At 47.9% G+C, this 23,281-nt stretch overlaps 2 protein-coding genes across 2 annotated transcripts; both read left to right on the forward strand.

Moving 5' to 3' along the window:
- The first annotated feature begins 841 nt into the window (after window positions 1-841).
- Window positions 842-5,785, forward strand: LOC8029517 (glutathione S-transferase 1-like). Its single transcript, XM_029978184.3, has 5 exons — window positions 842-982; window positions 2,191-2,249; window positions 3,180-3,321; window positions 5,217-5,381; window positions 5,654-5,785. Exons 1-5 carry the CDS (start codon window positions 842-844, stop codon window positions 5,783-5,785), a joined length of 639 nt encoding a protein of 212 aa, XP_029834044.1.
- A 4,598-nt stretch (window positions 5,786-10,383) lies between these two features.
- Window positions 10,384-21,345, forward strand: LOC115318470 (fatty-acid amide hydrolase 2-A). The gene is made up of 7 exons (XM_029978183.3): window positions 10,384-10,451; window positions 10,539-10,742; window positions 11,555-11,774; window positions 13,090-13,299; window positions 13,752-13,871; window positions 14,668-14,822; window positions 20,660-21,345. The coding sequence occupies exons 2-7, from the start codon at window positions 10,572-10,574 to the stop codon at window positions 21,251-21,253; spliced, it is 1,470 nt and encodes a 489-aa protein (XP_029834043.3). The 5' UTR covers window positions 10,384-10,451; window positions 10,539-10,571; the 3' UTR covers window positions 21,254-21,345.
- The last annotated feature ends 1,936 nt before the right edge of the window (window positions 21,346-23,281 follow it).

Below are 23,281 nucleotides of genomic sequence, written 5' to 3' on the forward strand. Positions count from 1 at the left end.
TTGTTAGTGTTACTGAACTTAAACAAAATGTATCACTAACCCCTTTGTGTTGACGCAAACGCGTCGGTTAATTATGTCTTTTCCACGGGTTTTACTTCAATGATCATCCATACAATTCATTCATCTTGCTTCCTCATCGCATATCACTCTGCGTTGATCACCATGCAAAAGTTGGATTTCCTTTCACTCGAATTCCTGCATTCCTTAAATTGTTTTCCCGGATAAATATGTGGACTGGAACGGCTTGGACAAAGCCATCGTCTCGGTTCAAGACATAGATTCGTTCTAACAAAGGTTAACCTCGCTATTTTATTAACCCACTCCATTATGTAATACCCTGACTCAGGGTTCCTAAGGTATTTAAATAAATAAATAAACTGAGAATCAATGCGTAACTGAGGGCTGCAAACCAATCCCTTGCCTCATATATGCGCAGACCCAGTAAGCTGTACCCAGCACTGCCAGGCTGTCGTAGAATGCTTTGCCGGCTCAGTAATTCACATAAGAAAGTAATTTTGTAAAGTCACGCCATCACGCCGGTACATCCCAGAACATTGACCTCTTGAGACGAAGCGAAATCTATTGATAAGCAAGGGGCAAAATCAAGAACAGGCTCGCTACTAAAAATAATCGAATCTTCCGGAACTAATTCAGCACTGTCATTCAAAAGAAACATCACGTGGTTTAATCAATCGGAGAAAGGCGAGATTCCCTCGCGAAGCAAGGAAGGCAGAGGAATGCAGTCTTCAGCCTGCCTTCTACTCGGAAAGGATAGGCCACCAGCTCTTCAGCCTGCCTTCTACTCGGAAAGGATAGGCCACCAGCTTCTCTCAGGGACAACATGCCCGTCGAACTGTACCACTTCGAGTCGAGTGTTCCAAGTCGCGTGGTGCGAATGGTCGCCCGACATATTAACCTGGATCTCACGCTGAAAGAACTGGACATCTTCAAGGGCGAGCAGAGGAAGCCGGAATTCCTAAAGGTGGGTGGTTCGCTTATGGTTTGGGTTCCGTGATTTCGGTGTCTTCCGAGAAACCACGAAAAATACACCAACAGCACGGTTTTATCGACACTGGGGAAAAGTGAAAACCACCGACTAGGAGCCGCCCCCGGACAAGAAACCTTCCTGCCTTTCCACTCTGGTGAAGGAGGAGGTCCAGCGGAACTGTACAATGAAAAGTAATGGCCGGCCGCAAGTCAGCCAGCCAGAGTGGAAAGGCTGCCGCCATCTATGAGCGACGGCGGCGACCAGATACGTGGCTTGCCGCCGTCGCTCATAGATGGCGGTAGGCGTCCAGAGTTCGGTGTCTTCATTTCTTTGCGGGGGACACGATCCTGGGGAAACTAGCCCTTAACAGCTCCGCTGTAAAAAACCCAAACTTTAGGGAAGAAATTTTTAACCACGCTTTATAAAGGATTAGCAGCCCGCAGTGAACTGTCCGCTGGGCTGCTTCCCCATTAGGGAACAACACCCTTATCGCTTTCATGTATCTGCTATCGGCACCGAAACGTTTTCCCACGTCTTTGGGCCAAACGCCCGTTTCCTCGTGGTCGTGTTCTGTTTCTTTCAAATTAAGTCCTCGAAAAGCTACGGTACTGGTACGACGAAGAACAGCGCGAAGCGGGAAACTGTGTCAAACGGTAAATAGCCGCGCGCTCTTTTTTTCTTTTTTTTCACCTTGGTGCCCCAGCGATAAGAATCTCGTATAATAACCTCAAACACAGGCTATTGTGAAGTAAGGGGCTGCGCATAAAATAAGATTTTTGCTTTTTACAGCACTTTTAGCATAGGTGTTGCTGGAGCTTCATGACTGCACCTCTGACGTAATTGCAGTACGATATGCTCAAAAATAAAAAAATAAGAAACAGTTTTGCAAGAAGCGCAGCCCCCCTACTGTGTCGTGGCGTCAGCATAAGCAAACATGGCGGCGCCCATGGAACAGAGCAGACAGGTCTAAGTGTCTCGTTCCCGGAGTTATGGTGTTGGGGTTGACGCGACGCCAGATACGGCGGCGCTGCGATCGAATCTAGCTCAACGCTGCACCGCATTATTTGCTACCACCGCCTTTGCCACAATAGTAAAGGAAAGTGGCGTTTTTTTTATCACTTATTGTTATCGCATCATGTTCATCGCTTGTGTGTGTGTGTGTGTGTTTTGTGTGTGTGTGTGTGTGTTTTTTTTGTTTTCAGATTAATCCGGAGCAAACGGTTCCTACCATCGTGGACGACGGATTTGTCCTCTCCGAAAGGTATATACAGTTCATCCTTTTGAACCAAACTAATACCCTGGTTACACCGGCAGTCTTAACCATAGTTAAGTGTGACTGAGGTCATACTTAACTGCGGTTCAGGCTTCCCGCGCAGCTAAGGTGTAGTTGCCAGTAACCGTTAATCATACTCACGCCTCATTGAGGTTCAGGATGCCGGTTACACTTCACTGCAGTTAAGGGTGCCCGCGTAACTAGGGTATAGTGGCAATAACTGCTAATCATACTTAAGCGTAACTGCGGTTTAGGATGTCGGTTACACTTAACCGCGGTTAGAGGTGCCCGCGTAACTACGGTGTAATGGGCAGTAACTGCTAGTCATACTTAAGCGTAATTGCGGTTTAGGGTGTCGGTTACACTTAACCGCCGTTGAAGGTGCCCGCGTAACTACGGCAGTAACTGCTAATTATAATTAAGCGTAACTGCGGTTAAGCGTGCCAGCGTAAGTAGGTTATAGTCGGCAGTAACTGCAAATATGCATACGTAACTACGGTGTAGCGGGTAGTAACTGCTAATCATACTTAAGCGTAATTACGGTTTAGGATGGCGGTTGCACTTAACCGCGGTTAAAGGTGCCCGCGTAACTAAGCTGGCAGTAACTGCTAATCATAATTAAGCGTAACTACGGTTAAGCGTGCCAGCGTAAGTAGGGTATAGTTGGCAGTAACTGCTAATATGCATACTCAAGAGTAACTACGGTTAAGGGTACCTGCATAACTATAATGTACAGTTGGCAGTAGCTGCTAATTATATACAAGCGTAACTGCGGTCTAGGACGCCCGTCGGGCGCCCTTGAGCGCACTTAAGTCTGACCCCTGTCACACTTAACTGCGGTGATGAATGCCCGTGTAATTAAATTATAAAACTCCGGCGTATTTTTATAAAATTTTGCCGATTCATTATCCCCTTTAACCGCGCCATCATCACGTACCTGGTGAGGAAGTACGCACCGGACAGCCCGGTTTACCCGAAAGGAGCCCGTGAGCGGGCCCTGGTCGACAAGATCCTCATGTACGACATCGGGACCTTCTACAAGAAAGTCGGGGACTACTTCGTACGTCACGCTAAGTGCTCGCGTTAACCCCACCCCTCCCTCTGGCAAAAAGAATTACGCTAAAACTACACAAATATTTCACTTCGGAAAGTACATATCATTCTACGCTCTAAACACGTTGGCAGTTTGCCAACATATCTTACAGATACTTTTAGCTTGTAAACCGTATCAGACCCCTAAAGCAAAAAGTACCATCCAGTACGAATGAAATGCGAACAGAGTGCATGGGCTACGATTCATGATGGGGAGGCAACTAAGAACTGATAAAACTACGGGATGGAAAGGGGGCTGCGAGGGTGGGCGCATACTTCGATGTGCATACCCTCGCAACCCCTCTCTCTACTCCGCAGTTTTATCAGTTCTTTGTGACAGGTTAAGAGTTGAGGGGAAGCTCCTCCCACCCCTTTCCACTTCAGCAAAGCGAACGCTGGAGTGGAGACGACCTTCTCTCCAGCGTTCGACCGCTAAAGTGGAAAGGAGCGGTGGGACCTTACCCCGAACTCTTCACCTCTGGGCTCCGCAGCATGTACCGAAGGCCACGCGCCCCAATGTTTCATTCGTACTCGATAGTGCATTAAATGTATAGTTAAAACATGCTTCCCAGGTTGAAAATATATACCGTTAATACTGTACTCAACGCTATCCGGCGCTTTGACAGCAGTTCTTACGATGCGACATAGTGAAGTTTTCTGTGGGTGGATCGATGGACAACAATATTGTATAGTTCAGCTGGCTTAGAGAAGGCACGTCAGGTCATGCAGCCAGTATGATTCAAACTAATGACCGCAAAGAAAACCTTGGTTTATGGCGCCATCTATCGGCATGGCTTGAGAGCTCTCGCAGCCTAATGCAGAACACTCGTAGCGCCGACGCATATGGCTTGCAGAATTCGACCAAAGGGGTAAAGTCTTGTTCAGGCTACCAACGCTTTTCCTTCATTGAGGGAGAAGTGGATACGCAAGAACGCGGTCATTGTTTGTTTTTAAATCATCCGATTACGTTATCTGACTGATCAGGGCTTTTTCGTAGACGCTTTTTTCCCACTTCGGTACGCTCTCGGAAACAAGGACACCACCACTGCGCATGGGCGCCAGTATCCTTGGAAAGTTCCGGATCATGTATCGGTTTACGGAGGGCATTGCGTGATGACTGAAACATTCCACAAAAACTCCTTACTAAGAAATTTTAGTAGGTCGTTCAGATGCCTCCGATAACAAGACTATGCATTCGCAAAGGCATCAGCGGAGTATCTGATATTGTTAGGAGTTATCAGAACGATCTACTAAAGCACCCTATTATCGCACTTCGATGGCACGTTCTTCAGTCGATTGCTTCATTCTGCACAAATAGCTCTGCTGTTGCGAACCAAATTCAGCACATACCCTCTAAAAAAAAGGGTGTCGTCTGATACACCCTTTTGTCCCATATAATGCACCCACAAATTTCAATTCGACGTACAGCGCACTACAGTCGAACCCAAAATTTACGAGGGGCATGGTAACGGTGCGATATAACTTAGTAAACAGCTAAAGTACGTAACAAAGACCACAGAAAAAAAAAACACTGAGGTTCTGCAGTAGGGCCAAAAAAAACCCGATTATTTATTTATTTTTGTTTTGTTTTGTAGTCCGTAACATGGTACCGTCGGTTCGACCTCAGAACGCTGTAAGTTGAACTGAAGTTTTGGGGTGTCTTATATGGTACAAATGGTGTAAGAATACTCCCTTTTTTTTCTGAGAGTGTAGGGTAGACGCAGGGAGGGCCACGGTTCATTTCAAGCTTCAATAACTTGCGCTCAAAGAAACCCCTTGACTGCTCAATTTTGCAGTACTGAGCGTACCAATTGCCATGGTGTTCGCAGTTATTTTTAAATGATCTCTTTATGTGCATTCCAGTACCCCGTGCTGATGCACAAGCAGCCGTACAATCCAGAGCGGGAAGCTGCCATGGCCAAGGAGCTCACGTTCGTACAGACTTTCCTGGTCGGTCGAAAGTACATGGCCAGTGACGAGCTTTCGCTCGCCGACTTCGCCCTTCTCGGCACCCTCACACTCACTGAAGTACGCTCCACATATCTTACGCCCGCTCCTAGAAATAAATCGGTTCGTGGATTGCTCGCACGATTAAATATATTTTAGATAAAGCCTCGCTCACCTGATTTGCCACCGCGGCACGGCTATATACAATAAGAATACAAAGACTTGCTGTATTTTGTGCAAGTAGAGTAGAATAAAAAGTGCATGGCTCCCGCGTGGCGTCATTTCTTTGTCTCTATTTATATCACCGGTTTTATCTAGTTTGTAACATGCCACTGCGAATTTTCTGTTCCCAGATTGCAGATTACAGCCTTGATGGCTACCCTCAGCTGAAGGATTACTACGAGAACCTCAAGGCCGAGCTCCCATACTTCGAAGAGATCAACCGGAAGGGGATCGATTTCTTCAAGGCCTACGCCAAGCGCTGATTTCAGCAGTGCACTTTGTGAACAAGATTGAATAAACTATGTGTCGATGGTTCTTCCATCTTTATTTCATTTTCTAGGCAATAATTCTGCGGTTTTTCGCGTGAACCGCAGTTGGATCTTCGCGCTCGTTTTGGAAACACATAAAGTGGACCTCCAAAAGCCACATGGCGTTCTTTCACGTGCAAGGGGGTACTTTTAACCAGGCTATCCAATATGATCACAACTGGTCCTTCAGACGACTTGCCTAAAACTTCATCATTATTGAACTTGACAATCTGAGCTGTTAATATCTGCATTTTTATATCGGGATATTCCTACCGCAGGCTCAGCAGCACTGCTCAAGTTGCGATCCCAAGCATCGATAAATGTATACGTTCAGTGCATACCTTTGATAAATGTAGGGCAGGGAGTTATCCATGAAGTTATAAGTTTTTTGTTTTTGAGAAAACCTAGCCGTGCTGGAGCTTCCATCTGGTAAATAGGCAAATCACGAAAGCTCGGAAATTGAATTATTCTCAAGCACTTTGGATCCCGGAGAGAACTGGAAGGGAGCTTCAGTCGCTATCGCAAAGACAACCGCAGCAGTTATTAATGTTCTGCTGAGGATAGCCGAGTTTACCTAACGTAAAGTTACTTGAGATGTATCAAGCTCCACTCAACCATCCATAGTTGTCAACCGCGTGCCATGTCAGCTTTCGTACGCATCTTTCCCGTACTAAAGTGCTACCGATTGGGACGACTCCGTAGTAATAGACATCGACTAGCACCTGGAACTCCATAGGCAGCTAAGTTAACCAAGGTGCTTCAAGAATCGCAGGATCCGACAATTCAACTTCTAGACTGGGCACGAATGCAGCAACTTTTTTTTTTCTTTTTTGTTTTGCGCGTAGCAGAAGCAATCAGAATTAACTCTCCTCGCACGTCCGTGTCGCATCTCACAACAGCGCTGAAATAAGGTAAACACTCTCCACTATACCCTAAAAAAAGCATCGAGAGCGTAATTTTGACGGCACAATCATTGCGGGCTTTCAAATGCAACGTCGTCAGCGATTAAAAGCACCTAATTTCTGACGGTGTTCACCCGGCTGTGGATGCTCCGCTAGAACCTCAGTGCAAACGCTGACAAGATATGTCGAGTCGCCGATGAACTCGTCACTGCTAACGGAACGATTCGGAGACTCGTTAAACATTTTTCAAAAGATGGGTACAAACTAAATTTCTTTTTTCCCGCGTTTTTCAGCAGCTCCCTTTTCCTTTCTTTCTTTTTCTTTTCCTCTCATTCCCTTTACGTCTTTCGAAGTTTGCTGTGTGTAGAGTTCGGAGGAGCCAAACACTGGAGCTAGAGCCAAGCTGGCACTTTCCCTGCTCTCTGATCGCAAACACCACCACTTCTTATTCAAATCACTGAAGACCCCTGTTAATGGTGGTACCGCACCGGTCAAATAGACTCTTCAGAGTGTAGGAACGTCTTCTAAAGGCACGCCGCATCCGTACAATGAATTCGCAACAAATTCGCCAACGCGCTCAATGAGCCTGTACGGCGTGCAAGCTCGGATGCTCCTTGCACTCGATCGTGCCTTTGTTGGCCCTCCCGATGTGCCTACGACGCGTATATTTCAAATTTCGCTGGTATCCCTTTAACCTACCTGGCCCAACCGTGCACGCCGGTTCACAGCGACATTCTGTGGCGGCTCATTACAGAAATGTTAACCCTCCTAGCCCAACCGTACTCGCCGCTGCGCGGCGACAGTTTGGGGCGGCTCATTACAGAAAAAAGCTAAACTGAGCTGTCGATGGGCCAATGGGAGGAGATTGCCGGTAGAATTTCGGGGACATTATTCTCCCGCCGCCGGGGAAATAGACCCTACATTTTAACATTTCTGTGGAAAACCGTTTCACGTGGTTTCATATGACGCTTAGAGATATCTGTCAACGATGATTTTAAGAAATGACAGTTGAAGTGTCATCACTCTGAAGTGTAGCGGATTTGGTGGCTCTATTGGCGACGAGATGTTTCGGTGACTCCCTCTTGCGGTTCGTATCTGTGACGTCACAACTATGATTATCGATCGCCAGCGACAATTTCGATGGAGTGTAAAAAGCACAGTGGAAGCTTGTAGTCACGGCTTCCTAAACAAACACCGTCAAGGTTCATGGTCCGGAATTCTTATTTCCATTAAGGAAACTAGAATTCACCCTATTAAAAACGTCATAGAGAGCGTTTGACCAATCGTGGGAGGCTGACCAAACCGACGCTCTTGGTGGCACTCGACGCCATTAATGCAGCTTTTGGAAGGACGCGGAAGCATAGCTCTGAACGCTATCAAGGTGCATCACTTTGCTCGGAACTCTTTCGTTCCACGTGTCTGGTGAGTTGTAAAAAACGATAGCCGGTATCTCAGTGATAGCCAAAATGTGCAAGGGGAGTCAATATGTTCCCGTCCCTATCGGTCACCGAACTATTTTATCGGCATGAAAGGTACCACACCTGCATCAGCAACAAAGGAAACTGCGGGGCGAGCGCCCCAGACAAAAAAAAGTGGGGGACGTTCGCTAACACAGCGTGTCCCACAAGGATATTCCTCGTGCAGAGATTAAAGGTGCAATGCAGCAGTTTTTCTACTTTTAGTAAATAGTGCCTAGAATTATACATTCCTAAGATGTTAAACACGCGCTAGATCTTTTCTTATGTTCTCTGCGCGATGACATTTGCAGAACTAAAGTCGAGAAAAACGAGCAGCGTCCACTCCATCAACTCGCAGCCTGAACAAGCGCCCATGTGATCTGGAGCCGATTACAAGCCGCCGACGGATGGACGAATGAGGCTAAACACTTTGAATAGGGCGGCGGTTTGCGCCACCTGCCAGTGTTTACCGTAGCCACGCGGAAGGGTTTGGCAAAGCATATGGCACACGCGGTAAGCTACACACATTAGCTGCGCTTGGAAGCGACAGTAGCGGGTCCACCTTTTTCCAGATGTGTGCTGCAGCCTAGACGCGCGACTGGATTTGAAGCCGTTCAACACCCAAAGCGCCAGCTACGTGTGACCGAGATACGGCTCCCCCAAACTTCGCCTTTGTACCCATCGTGGGTTATCTTCAGCCCAGAAGGTGATGCAATGAAACCATCTCCCATCTCTGCTCGGCCAGATGGAAGGGAGAAAGTGTGTGTACCCGATCCATTTAATCTAGAACCAATATCTCTGGAAAAGAACCATAGAATCGAGTAAGCATATCAAATCGGCTCATATAAACACTTTGATTCGCTAATCAAGTGCATCAAATCGAACCCGATCCGACCCGCAGGAAGGCGATGGTTTAAAATTTCAAGCCGGATCTAGATCCCCATGTTAGAGAATTAATCAAACGCCTCCCCCCCTTTTTCTCGAGCCCTTGGGCCGTGCAAACATCTTTATCTTCTACAAGCCGACACGTCGCATAACTCGTCGCAATATATCGGTTGGGTGTCGTTTGCCACGAGACAGATCGGAAGACGACCAGAAGAGATATGATGGAAAAATAATATCATTGTTCATGATAACGGAGAGGTGAAACGCTTTTGAAACGACAATTTTATGTGTGAACCGTGTCTTGCTTGCTCGTGTTGGTGCTGGTCACACCATATCGAAAACATGGGAGAAAGCGTCCGCAGCGGAATGCTGCTGTTGGTTTGACGTCATAGCGCGTACAACCAATGGAGTTGCGCCACGCGAGTGTGTGTGTGTGTGTGGGGGGGGGGGGGGGGGGGGTTGCTAGCATTCACCTCTATTTCCCTTCCCTTCCGCTGTGTAAAAACGGAAACAACGTAGTAGGGTAGTAACTCCGTATTAGTAAACCAATCAGTAGGCGTAAAAGCATTTCAAAGTTCAAGTCGTTAAAAAGCCTACCAGTGCTATCGCACCTTGCTTGCATTCGATAAAATATTTAAGCAGCGATTGTGTCAAAGGCTGTCCCGTTGCGCTGCATCTTCTATATACAGCAGCGCGAGCGAGTGAAGACATACATTTATTAGTATCAAAGGATCGCCTGCCGTGGGTAATGTAGGGACTAGATGAAGTGATGGGTCCCAGATCTTCTTATGTAATTCACCAGTGAGTAGTGGATGTCTTTTTGAAACTAAAGCAAGAGGGTAGGCGAGCTGGTTCAATACTGACATGATAACACAGGAACGGGGTAAAACGGGACAAACACACAAAGTTTGGAGGTTTGAGTTGTACGTCCCTTTTTTCCCCCGCTTCCGGGTTGCCACTTCAGGATGTCGTTTGCGTGCTCTCGCTAGTCCTTGGGTCGGATCCACCCGTCTAGCGTCCTTAGTCTGCCCCCTTTCTTGGGAGGCTTCGATCGCTTTCCTTTTCTGTCTGTCTTCTCCTTTGTAGCCCCTGATTATGTGCCGCAGGGTTGCCATGTTCTCGGTGCACGTTTTGTTTTTGGCCTCTTCACCTGGGGGAATGCCACCGATAGTTGAATCGCAACCTACTCGCGAAGATATCTCTCTGCTGCGACAGCAGATAGAACCTGCATGCATCAGGGCAGCGATAATTTTGCGTTTGCTCGACAGTTCGCGATAAAGGGATTGCATCGATTAAAGATACGAACGTCAACACGCTGCGCAATAGAGTTAAAAACGTGGCGCTCCATATCACTGACGAAGAAGAGCTTCCAACTCGGTAAGTCTGCTGCTTTGAAGTGAACTATTTACCAGGAGCCTTCCGGCGTGCAACGTCCTAGACTGATACTTTATTTTGCTTTTGCAGATAAAAAAAAAATAAAAACAATCTGCCGCAGAAATGTTGGTAGTTTTCCTTTTGGAGCTGCTGTTGTACGCCTGGAGAACGGTTGTCCATGCGCTGTTCCGGCTATGGTTCGGCTTCACCAAGTCGCAGCAGCTTCCCCCGGTCCGTAACAGGCTCCTCCTCGAGACGGCCACTCAGCTCGCCGACAAGATACGGAGAGGAGAGGTCAGGCAAGCCGAGCACGTTGAGCGGACAAAATTCGCAAGTGTTAAAAGAGCGTTTCGCGCCAAGGCGTCCTCCAGAGCTAAATAAATTTGGTGGGGTGGAGGAATTCTGAGGGCATTGCGACCCGAAGCAGGAGTTTCGTGTCGATTATTGGAAGTTCTGAAAACGCACCGTTCAATGGCGGAACAGCCGACATCGCTGAACAAGCAGCTGGCCACAAATACCACAACATGGCGAAGAAGCGGGATGAACCTACAACGGGACCCATTGGCAAATGCGCGACATTGCTTTGGGAGCCTTCCGAGCGAAATAGAATTAGTATTCGGATCACGTAATGCTATCAAACAACGAAGGATAGCTCTTCGCATCTGAGACTGTGGTGAGCGGTAAAAAAAGAGATGTTCCCGCTGTTGAAGAAAATATTCTGCAATCAATATATGTGTGAAAGACAGCGCGCAGAATTAGTTTAAGGAAAGGTCAACTCCCAGCATCGCAAACTCTGACGCGTGTCTTTTGGTGTCCGCTATGGCGCTTGAAGCCTTTAGAAGGGTGTCACCGACACCACTCCACTGGAAGAGAAAAGAAGGTCCGTTCCTTCCCCTACTCAAAGGTCTTGGACTGTCTTAAAATTATGTCCTGAGATTTGATAAAAAAGAAACGAAAATTGACAACGACCTTTATCTTCAGAGTCCATACTAATTCATGAAGTGCAGTACCTGAGGAGCGATCACTTACGGCAGTAGATGCGCCGGAACGCAAGTCGCCTATTGCCATGTGTGAACGGCCCGGGAACCTTGCAATCTCGAGCGCAGGTGAGGAGCTCGGACGTGGTTCAGGCGTACATCGAGCGCATCTCTCAAGTGCAGCCCTTGCTGAACGCTGTCGTGGCCGACAGGTTCGACGATGCGCTCCGCGAGGCTGCTCTGTGCGACCAGCTTGTTCGCTCGGGAACCCGAACGCCGGAACAGTTGGCACGGGAGAAGCCGCTTCTGGGCGTCCCGTTCACGGCGAAGAACAGCGTCGCTATCAAAGGTGAGTGTAGCGCCAAATATTTTACTATGCGGAAATGCATTGTACTCCGTTCATTTGCATTAGACAGTGAGCACACGGCTCAAAAACTTCACCTACTCCGCGTCAGAAAGAACGCACGCGCGCATCGCGCTGTCCACGCTATCAAGCCAAAAGCATGTGGAAGCGGACACCGCCCGTCGGTGTAGTCCCTGAGAATAATCCAAGGTCAACTCTGAGAGCTGGCATACGTGGGGAAACAATAGGAGTGTCGCACCTCCCGGTGGTTCGATGTCCGCTATTTTAAGACAACTAAACAATTAATGCTAAACTAAAAAACATTTTAAAATAAACGTGCTTGCAGGTTTTCGTATATCACGTGAAGCCACGTGTTACTGCGCTATCAGACACGGGAAACTCTACCAAGTCATGTGGCATTGGAACACATATGTTAAATGCTTGGTCATTTCTAATAGACAGACGCGCACATTTAGCCTCTGCATTGGTGGACAACGCAAGCCTTTTTCTTTTTCTTCTCAATTTTCATAAGCACTGTGTTCTTCGCAGATAAATTCACCTAAAAAGAAGAAGAAAGTTGGTAATTATGAAGTTGTAATTTTACCGACCTGCTAAAAACGAAAAATAAATGTTTGGCTAAAACACTTTCGAATATAGTTCAGGCGCTTTATTACAACGTAATTCTACAGTTATATATATATATATATATATATATATATATATATATATATATATATGATACGTTTCTGTAACTATACGGAGGGCAACTTCGTCTCCTTGCGCACCTCGTGTGTTTGTTTACTCGCCAAGTGGGCCCACGTTCTTTTGTGTTTTGTGGACTTTGTGTTCCCTCTGTGTACCTTACTAATCCAGTGCCACCTAGAAGACAAGGCCTGCCGTGACGTCATCGCTATAGTGGATCCACGCAGTGTTCTGGCTATCTCACTAATCGAATGCCACCTAGAAGACAAGGCCTGCCGTGACATCATCACTATAGCAAACCCACGCAGTATTCTGGGAATCTCCCTAATCCAATGCCACGTATAAGACAAGGCCTGCAGTGACGTCATCACTATAATGGATTCACGCAGCGTCTCGCACCGTTAGCACAAGGCGGCGCCAAGTCGGACGCCTCTAGCGCTTTGCCTCGGCTCTCGTTAAGTTTAGGCGTGTTTGCTGCTCGGGGCGGATCGGGAGCAATCCAGTAAGGACGACTTAATGTACAGGCCTTGCCGAGTGATATTGGCAGATCGCCTTTTCAGTAATCCGCTGAGGTACATCTACGTACCTCAGCCCATCGAGGTACATCTACGTCGTGCAGGCATGCGGCAAGATGCCGGGTCCCTGTACTACCGGGAACAGCTGGCCCAGAGGGACGCCGCTGTCGTCAGGCTCCTGCGAGACGCCGGGGCCATTCCGCTAGCACTCACCAACGTTCCCGAGTTGTGCATGTGGGGGGACACGTACAACAGAATGCAGGGGGTGACGAGCAACCCGTACGACACCCGACGCACTCCCGGAGGGAGCAGCGGTACGTTCTATAGAATACGGCCAAAGTTGGATTTCTCATAACGCGAGTAATGTTTGAAAACAAGTCTCTCAAGCAGACGACACAATGAGTCTCCCTTCGTCGCATAATTCCTGGGCGGGACGCCAAATCTGCCCTCTTCGCGTAGCACGACCGACGGGAAGTCCCGACTTCCCTCTCGTTGCGGCAAGAGGGGAGAGAAAAAAAAAAGGTTTTTCCATTCTTCGCACGCGTGGCGACGACAACCTACGAGGAGAAAATCTCTGCAAAAAGTCGCCCGTAACGGTATCATTTAAAAAAAAAAAACTGTCTCCTATTACAGTTACAGCTCACCGGAAATAGTGTGGACCCCGGGTTTCTTTGCGTGTCGTCAGCATGTAGAGTTGCATACAAAAGGAAAGCCAAGACCTGACAGAGCGCTCCAATGGTATACCACTGGGTTTCTTCCGGGTCAGGAGGTGAGGCAAGCCTGATCGCTGCCGCGGGATCCTTGCAGGGCATAGGCACAGACATCGCTGGAAGTATTCGATTGCCGTCTACCTATTGCGGTCTCTTCGGACACAAGCCCACCGCAGGTAAGTGATTGATGCTGTTGAAACGGGCACTGTTCGAAATAGCAGGAATGGATGCCACTATTGTCAGGCAGCAGAAAAAGGATACTGAGACAATTTAAAGGATCAAGACCCGGGCAGTAAAAGGTTTTATGGACATAAACTTTGTACGTCCCGCAGGTTTCGATAAGAACGGCCCTTGTACATCACAATTGCATGTAAAAATGGTAAATAGTCGTAGCTTGTAAGCCCCTTTACAGCAATAACACAAGTTGCTGTATTTCACGGCAGGCTAACTTTGCGCTCTAATGAAACACTCAAGTACATGTTGGGGAGCCCACGTGCCAGACTAACGAAGGATATTATCTGGCATGACCCAGAGAGCAACTGGCGATTGGGTGAAGTGAATTAAGTTCCGCTCTTAACCACAGCACGCGCTGTCAAACCCAGGAGCCATTAGGAACCATCCAAGAAATCAAATGTCAATCCACCAACCTGTTGGACACGTTTTCCGTATAGAATGTATATAAAAAAACGTACTCATCGACACAAGCTGGCGGTAAGGAAATATGAGCAGCATGCGGCTTTGGCGGTGTGTCATGAATCTGGTGAATGCTCGCCTTTAACGTAATGGACATCATCGCACAAAGCTATGGAGGTCAACGTTGTGTACAGGAAAGTTGAGGATCATAAATGCAAGTTTGCTCTCGACATGCACTTATCAGCAGAAGCCAACAGTCTGGTGGACTGAATAGGGTCACCGGATTCTGTGGAACCTGTGAATGATGCACATATGCTTATAGGGCTGGTTCTCGTGCAGGCATTGTGTCCAACGATGGACTCTTCCCAAAGTGGGGGGGCACTCTCTCCGATTACAACTGCACGGGCCCCATATGTAGATACGCCGAAGACCTTCCTACCATGCTCAAGATCATGGCAGGTCCTAATGCATCAAGACTACTCCTGGACAAAGACGTAAGTCAATGTCAGACTCTAAAACGACAGTTGGGCTCCAAACAGCAACGCTCTTGTATCTTTTCTGTGGTACTTTTTCACCGCAAGGACGAGGATTAAGTCGCAAAAAATAAACAAAGCATAAAAATGACAATATATTAAACGTAACAAAGGCCCTGGCTGTCAGGCGGAGGACGATCTGCCTACTGACAGTGGAATGTCGCCCCGTGTGCGCTATATTTGACGGTTCATCTCTGGAGTTGATAGCAATGATCTGTTATCGACCATAGCAGAATCAAATTTTCAACAATCATCTAAAACTATAATTTAAAAGAACCTAGCTATATGAATCGTTACTTGACTCTTGCCAACATCTGTCAAGAGTATTTGTTTATTGATTTACTTACTACTTATATTATCAGCTCATCCGGGCTACCAAAAAGGTGAAAATCAAAGTACATACATGTAGATAACGTTTAGGGTTAAAGTTACTGGTCAGATGATGGCACATACTCTCCACTTGTTAGAAACCACAAAAAGACTTCTAGCTGGTGGATTCTCTGAAAAAAAAAAGCTTTTTGCGTTATTTTAACAAGAATCTGTAAATCTCCGTGAAGGAGATTAAAATACACATTGTCAATAGGTCTAGTCGTTAACGACTCAAAAATTAAATATTGCAGTAAGACCACATACCTCAAGGGTGTGTTGACAGTTAAAGATAGGTCATTAATCACGCAATTAGAGCTCGGCTTATTTACAATGTCCTTTATGACTGGAAAGGATAAGAATACTTGTAATCGCGGCAAGAATATGCGTAAAATGACTTATAGCATTTCTGGTTCGTCAATCAGTCAATCAATCAATCATTTCATTTTTATTTCACCAGGAAATATGGTAGCTGGGGCAAAAAGCTGCAACACGTGCAGCTTGACAAGGCCCCAGCTCTTAGACAGCAGCGTGCGTACATGGGCTTTGTTTACAGAGTTAAGTCCCATTTCCTATTTGTTTGGTCTTACGCTTTAGGTTGACGTTGGCAAGCTGACTATCTACTACATGGTAAACGACGGAAGCAGGTACATAAGCTGCGTGAGCAACGACGCCCAAATGGCGGTCCGGAAGGTACGTATATGGGGCCCGCGGAAGGCGACTACGCAAAGTGTACGGACTCGGCACAGTACGACCTAGGACACGTGAACTCGCGTATGCCGACCGGCGCCCAGCGGCAAACAGGCCGAAACTCGGCGAGGGACGCGTCCGCCTTGGCGCCGCCCCGTGCGTCGCACTTGTGAGAGGCTGCAAGATGAGCTGGGGCGGCGATGTAGCGATGACGTTTTGGAAATGGGGGAGGGGGGGGGGGGGGGGGGGAGGTTGGCGCTGTCCTTGTCTTTTAACTGGTTTGGCGGCGAGATGTTTCGGTGGCGCCCAGTGATTTCCGTATACACACCCTCTAGGGGGGGGCGGGGGGGGGGGGGGGTTCTGAAGGCACCTCCTTAAAGGCGCGTTCACACTCTTGCAACCGAGTACGACCGAGAAAGACTTCTTGGGACCGGATGCGCTGAGCGGAGCTGGTCCTAAGAGATCGCAAGAGGCTTAAAAACCGGTTTGGTCTCTCTCGGTCGTACTCGGTTGCAAGAGTGTGAACGGACCTTAATTCGCAAGGACTCCTCTATTCTCGATGCCCTTCTCTAACCTCTCTAACCCCCGCCCCCCCCCCTAAAAAAAAAAAAAAAAATTAAACAGCTTCCCTAATTTCAATTTGTGGGGAAACCCCTGGTGGCGCCACCGCGCAGGAGCTCTGATGTGACGTAGCGAGTGGGATTCGAGCAGACGACGCGTCAAGTAATCGCACAGACTGGTTATGTTAGTTCGCGTCTATGTCAATTGATGACTCGCAACTCATTTTTAAAGAACGTGTATGACGTGTTTACGAGCGTTTCTACCGGATTACAGTGTCTTTAAAGACACCCTTTCAAATGTTCAAAGCCATGTCTGAAACTTGACAGTTCTCGCGGCGCGTGTCACGGCGTGTGTGACGCTTGTTCCGTTCCACCTGTAAAAACCCCTGCAAAAAAAAAAAAATCTTTTGCATTTACAAGAGCGTAAGACGTGCTGTTATCTCAGCCGTGCACTCACGCTGCTGTGCTGCGTGGCACAGTACCAGCTTCGGCTGGAGCTTGCTGGTGAGTGCTCGCACGATACCGTGCTAACCAAATCTAAGTGTTTTTTTTTTTCTTTTTTTTTGCTGGGCGGGGCAAAGGAGGTTGCGACATCGCGACTGCTGCTCGAAGGAAAAGCAGCAGTTCCCATAACTTTAAAAACTTTCCGTGCTTCAACCGACAAATTAGGGTTAAATGATTGATTGCTTTTTTTTTCCAATTTTCATTAAGGATTTATTGTAAATTTATAATGCTTGCTGAGAAGCTCTCCGCAGATTTTGCACAAATACTGTTTGGGTCCACAAAAACAAACACAAAAACGGTCGTAGTCTATAACAGATGTACCGTGGACAGCTCATTTCGTGGGATGCCTAGCGAAGTGTCAGTGACTCATCAGATCTATACAGGCGTCGATCGCGGAAGAGGTCTCGCACGTTTTACTCCAAACGGACGACTTATCATGCATTTAATTGAAACGACTCCATCAGTTCAGCCACCGCCTCTTCCAACCAGTTGTTTCGGGGAAACATGTTTATTGGTTTGCAAAATGCAGCGAGAAATCAAATTTAAACTAATAAGAGACCAGTATTCGCAGAAAACAGCGCAACAGGGAACACGAAGACGCCTTCATTCAAGTATTTACTGCATATATGCCATAGGTTTTCGAGTTTGGCCCGCCTTTTTACAGCTATTCCCACCTCCGTTTCCTCGTGTTCCGATAAAATAAGAACTCCACCGTTAACCGTGGTGCCCGTTCAACGGTGGTAAAGCCAGCGCTTTCTTATAGAGCGTATCGCTATCCGAGAGCTTCTATGCACCTCTAGCACGAAAAGTGCTTGCTCACGACTCTGCGCGCCACGTTTTCAATATATATATACAAAATATTATCACAAGTATCACTCCTCCAAAATAAAACACACAGCGCGTGAAACAGGTTCCGTCGCGCTACCCAAACAACATATGAAGTGAGCTGACGAGTCGAAGCATGGAGGTAGGCATAAGGAGAGGCGACATAACGGCTCAAGCCAACACCACCTAGACAGAAGGCCTCCGCATGGTTTCCTCTTCTTCTATGAAACGTCATCACAGTCGGATCGCGCTCGGTCGGCTATTGGACCCGAGCCCGACCTTCGACGCGCTGATTGGCCACGAGCCGCAGCCGAACACTGACGCAGCACTCGTGCCCAATCTCTCGCCTCGATCGATCTGACTATGATGACGCGTGTGGCCTTCTGTCTAGGTGGTGTTGCTCAAGCCCATGGCCGGGTTTCTGGGACACGCTGTTTTAGTTCCCGATTCTCACCACACGTGGCGTATCAACCTTGAGCAACCTAGAGTGCCTTCATACACACGCGCGCCTTTGCTTGAGTGGAGACATCTCAGCCATTTTTCCGCTCAATTGTTTTTCATGCCTTTTGAAGTGCGCGCAATCCGGTGTCACTCAGCTCGAGCGCGTAGCTTTGGCTAATGCATAGACGCCATTTTAGCGCCCAAGTCATGCACCGAGTGCGCGAGAGCGTCACGCGCTGGCACATTCAGTGCAACAATGGATGTCTTCACCCTGAGACAGACAGACATGCAGGCACCCTAGAGCAACCTAGGGTGCCTACATGTCTGTCTATCTAATGGTGAAGACATCCATTGTTGCCCTGAATGTGCCAGCGCGTGCCGCTCTCGCGCACTCGGTGCGTGACTTGAGCGGTAAAATGGCGTCTATGCATTAGCCAAAGTTACGCGCTCGAGCTAAGTTACACCAGCGGTCGGTGCGCCAGTGCAAATTAAGCCAGTGTCTCGAGGTGTGAAACAACGCCAAATGTGTCGCGTGGTGTTTTCGTTTGATACTTTTTTGAAACTATGCACACGATGTACCCCGAGTGTCAGCAAACATTTGTGTTTTTTTGGTTTCTGAATTTGGCTCTTAGAAACAAAAAATTCTCCCCAATTATGTGTATTTTGCCATTTTGCGTTCAAGAGACAATCTTTTATTTTATGTATTGCGTATGTTATTTCAGTGATGTGCGCCACTAGTATGGTGTAGTTTTGGAATGTGTATCCTCTAAACAAGGAAACACTATTGTTATTACTTACCACCGGCTGTTGGTCAGCAAAGCATTTTGTCTTTACTCCTTAGTTTTTAGTCTTTATTTATTTGACTCTGAGGAGCCGCGGCACAGCGGAATGGCAGCAGCCCGTACCATGGAGGCCCGCGGTGCCGCGTCTAGTGAACATGATTATGTGATGAGTATATACATGCATGATGACGACGACATGGATTGTTGGTATTGGGGAGGATGGCAGTCCGATTCGCAGAAGTTCAGATTTCGTGGAGGTGGGTTAGGCGGGTCTGCAGCAAGCCATGGGGATCTGGCACGCCGTTCGATCGGAGCGTGAAGGATCCCCAGCAACATGATGGCGCTGTTGCTCACTAGGGGGTCCACTGGGGTCGAAGCATCAGGCACCAAGGAGGTACCCCAGTCAAAGTAGAAGCTTCCAAGGAACCAGGGCTCAAATTAAGGCAGCGCCGTCGCCCGGTGTGTCATCCTCTTTACGTCGTTGTCGTTGTGTTCTTTATTTATACGCGTATATATGTATAAATAAAATAGGACAGCTAAAAGACACACAATCGAACGGCCAGCGGCGCGCCGTTCTAGTTATATTTCTAGTTATTTCTAGTTATACACGCCTGAAAAAATTTTGTTCAGTTTGTGTCTGTAACCGAGCTAAAACTTTGCGTACAGAGGCAAATTCAAAGCAAGATATATGCAATGCAAGTGTTTCTGGACCTACATAGCAAATTGCTTATATTTGAAATCCAGGGCACAAATTTTGATTGTAAACATCTAATATAGTCATATTATAACCGCCACATTCTTAGTCAATAAACTGTCACAAACGCATCGTAAAAATCCTTCTTTCGATAAGCCTATGTAAAGGTAGCTTGGCCGCAAGCTACTTGGTGCACGGCGGAGTGCTGACTTTACAGGGGCAAAAAGCGGGCCGAATTTGAAAGTTTCGAGGAATAAAAAGTATTACTTAAAATACCAAAACTTTAACTGCGGTGTGTGCTATGAGTCGGCAGCTATTATGTTCCTCGGGAACCTTACGATTCTTCATTTCAGTGAGAAGAAATTCAAAAATTTGTCAGAGTGGCCCATAGGACCCAGTGCAACAATATTAGATCGGGCCCAGGAACAAAAAGTATAGAATCCTGAGGTTCAAGTAGGTATTAAATAAGAGTGTGTTAGTGCCCTCTATAGATATCCCGGGGAACTTAATATTTCTGCAGTAGTTTGGCTGAAATTATCATTTTACTGCGTTTTGCTGAGAATAGCCAAGAGGGGGCGCAAGGAGACCGTGTTTAGGAATGTTGGGAATGAACCGAACCAGAAGATCCCATGTGAAGCCGGAAGTAGAGGTCGCGCTCGGTGGGAACGCCCCCAAGGGTGCCAAAGTCCGTCCAATAGCGTTCAAAAGTGCCAAAGTCTGTCTAATAGCGTATTTTGGTCTTGGTCGTCGTTTGGCAAGAGTCCCTCCAAACCGGAAACCTCCCCCGGCTTTCCCTCTGGAGACGTCATGTCGCTCCCAGAAGTCTTTTACCTCCATGAGCCGAAGGATCTGCTAGGATGTTGATAGCTAGAGAAGCGCCCTCTGTAGGTCGCGCACGCCGCCAATCGCTTAGCGTGTTCTTTTCTCGTGTTCTAGGCCGTAGACTACCTTTCACGAGGACCAAATCTTCGACACTTTGAACTCAACTTCGAGGAATTCAAGAACGCTTACAACATCTGGCTCGCGGCGTACATCAAGTCCGAGGCACCTCCTTTCGGCGACGTTTTCAAGCGGGAAGATGAGAAGATGCAGCACATGAAAGAGCTGTTGCGCACCCTAACGGGCGCCTGCAAACACACCCCAGCCGCCATCATGCTGTCTAAGGTCTCCAGCATGCGTCGAGTTCACCAGCAGGCCTTCATCGACAAGGCATGGAGTATGGCTTCGAGACTTCAGCATCGCATCGAAAACCTGCTCGGAGACAATGCCGTCTTCTTGCTTCCCGGAACCACGAGCGCCGCCCTGTTTCACCACCAGGACATCCTATTTCCCGAATCGCTGAGCATGACCAGTCTGCTTAGCATCCTTAAGCTTCCGGTGACCGCGTGTCCTGTCGTGCTGAACGACAAGGGCCTGCCATTGGGCGTCCAGGTTGTCGCGTCAAGAGGTCAGGACCGCCTCTCGTTGGCTGTCGCTCGGGAGCTTCAACGAGGCTTTGGTGGATGGAAAGATCCCTCGGCGCAAAGTTGAAAACGCCGTCGTAACGGTCGCTGCCTCGAGGAGCATGAACCGAAACTCTCTACATTAATAAAGACACGCTGTGCCATATGGTAACAAACAGACCCGTAGCCAGGAAGTTTTTTTTAGAGGGGGGGGGGGGGGGGAATCTTATTTTCTGAAGCCACGACTTCCAAGCATTGGATGAGGCCGGGGGGGGGGGGGGGGGGGGGGGGGGCTTATTGTGGGATAAATATCATCAGTCAAGCCGCCGGGTCCCCGAGGTCTTTCTGAACAAAAGAGACGACGAGCCTACGATTTGCGGGCTCGTCACCATTCGAAAAGTTTCTAAAATCACCCTTCCGACGCATTCAAGATTTACCAGCGTCGTCGTGAGTCAGGAGCACAGCCGCGACATTCCCGTCTTTCCGTGTCCATCAGGTGCTGATTGATGGGTGCAGCGTCCTCTACTTCTTTGTGGTGTTCCCGGATCTGGTCGTTTACGCAGCGATCGGTATGGCCAATGTATTCAGTGTCCGCAGGACATGGGCCCAAAAGGTTCTGCTCAGTCTTGCACGTGGTGAGCCTGTTAGCATGTTTCTTGGTCCAGCGGGGCGGCGGGATCGAGTCACTTTCTGTTTACCGTCTTGCGCCGGTCTCCCAGCTTTGAATTGCACGTGAAAACTACATCTGTGTCAAACCTGGAAGGGTATGGACTAAATCCGGCGGGCCTATACGTGTGAATGTCTCGAACCGATATGTTTGTAAAATGCAAGAAAAAAAAAAAAAAAAAGAGCCGGCTAGAGCTTCCCCCTTCCCCTCTCTGGCCACAAACCTAATCACAAAAAAAAAAAAAAAAGTAGGCACACGTGAAAATTGAAAATAATTCATTATTCCGGGGGACTTCGGGCCTCTACCTAAACTAGATAAACTGAAAACGATGGCATCAAGGTCGCCATCAAGCTATGGCCTCTTCTCAGAAGACGTCGGTACGACCTAATGAAGCCGTACCAAAAGTGCATTAGCACGATGCTCCTCTTTTGTGTATTTCCTGCGCCCGGTTAAACAAACGGCGCACATTAAACGCCTCGCGATCCTGCGCTTCATTCTGTGCGCGATTGGTTGTGCTGGTGGTGACGGCAAACGCCCAAAGACGAGCGCCGTGACGGTGCACTTTTGCCGCTGCTTGAATTGGCTCAATGGGATAGTAGCTCGCCTGCGGTTGTTCTCAGAGCCGTATATGTAGAGGGTTTAACCATTCATTGGGAAGTATATATAGGAGACAAATAAGGAGGCGCCATAGGCCGAAAGCGGGCTGGGCGTGTTCCAGGGCATCTTCACAAATTCGAATGTGGCCAACCAGAAGCCTGAAATAATACCCTGGCGGTGGTCGCGAGAGACAAACTTAATAAGTGCGTCGGAGTAACTCTCGGTGACTGAAAATGTGGTGCACGTGATACTTCAATCACGGTCATCCAAAATCATGGTGGAAGAGTGCGACTAGCGGAAGGATCGACATAATCCATACGCCAGGCGCCGAGGGCCGGGAATCTGCCGTCCGAGCGGTCACACCTTGTCCGAGCAAAACAGGGTTCGAGCGGCACATTCGTTTGATTCTTACATCTTTCTGGATGATCGTGATCGAAACATCACGTGCAGTCTACTTTCAACCATGAAGGGTTAGTACATTGAACTCTTACGCGCTTATTAAACGATTAAAATCTGTTTCTCGCTGCCACCGCTAGCGGAATCTTTTAGACTATAATGGTTGGCCAAGAGACCATGCCAAGCCCTCTTTTTGAGTCTGGTGCATGCCCTGGCTCTGCCCGCGCCTCCCATTGGCCAAACTCTCTCTATACACGGCTCTGGTTGTTCTTAATGCGAAACCGAGTACCGCATCCAAAACATATTCGGGATCAGAACACGCGACAAGTTTCCAGGTTGTATATACGGTAAAACATTCCGGTATCGGCTAACGACAAGACAAGCAAAAACTGTGATCGTTTTTGCTTTGCGATAAGGACGTCCCGCACTCCATTGAAGCATTCGCGCGTGCATTAT

This window comes from Ixodes scapularis, unplaced genomic scaffold (assembly GCF_016920785.2).
Source record: "Ixodes scapularis isolate PalLabHiFi unplaced genomic scaffold, ASM1692078v2 PGA_scaffold6__148_contigs__length_123643588, whole genome shotgun sequence".
Lineage (NCBI taxonomy): Eukaryota > Metazoa > Arthropoda > Arachnida > Ixodida > Ixodidae > Ixodes > Ixodes scapularis.

What these genes read in the sequence shown, in the direction of transcription:
- LOC8029517 (XM_029978184.3), top strand. Translation starts at nt 842, where the DNA reads ATGCCCGTCGAACTGTACCACTTCGAGTCGAGTGTTCCAAGTCGCGTG. An exon ending in GGATTTGTCCTCTCCGAAAG is followed by an intron (nt 2,250 to 3,179) that starts GTATATACAGTT and finishes TATCCCCTTTAA; the next exon opens with CCGCGCCATCATCACGTACC. An exon ending in AGAAAGTCGGGGACTACTTC is followed by an intron (nt 3,322 to 5,216) that starts GTACGTCACGCT and finishes TGTGCATTCCAG; the next exon opens with TACCCCGTGCTGATGCACAA.
- LOC115318470 (XM_029978183.3), top strand. Translation starts at nt 10,572, where the DNA reads ATGTTGGTAGTTTTCCTTTTGGAGCTGCTGTTGTACGCCTGGAGAACG. An exon ending in CACTCCCGGAGGGAGCAGCG is followed by an intron (nt 13,300 to 13,751) that starts GTACGTTCTATA and finishes CTTCCGGGTCAG; the next exon opens with GAGGTGAGGCAAGCCTGATC. An exon ending in CGGACACAAGCCCACCGCAG is followed by an intron (nt 13,872 to 14,667) that starts GTAAGTGATTGA and finishes GTTCTCGTGCAG; the next exon opens with GCATTGTGTCCAACGATGGA.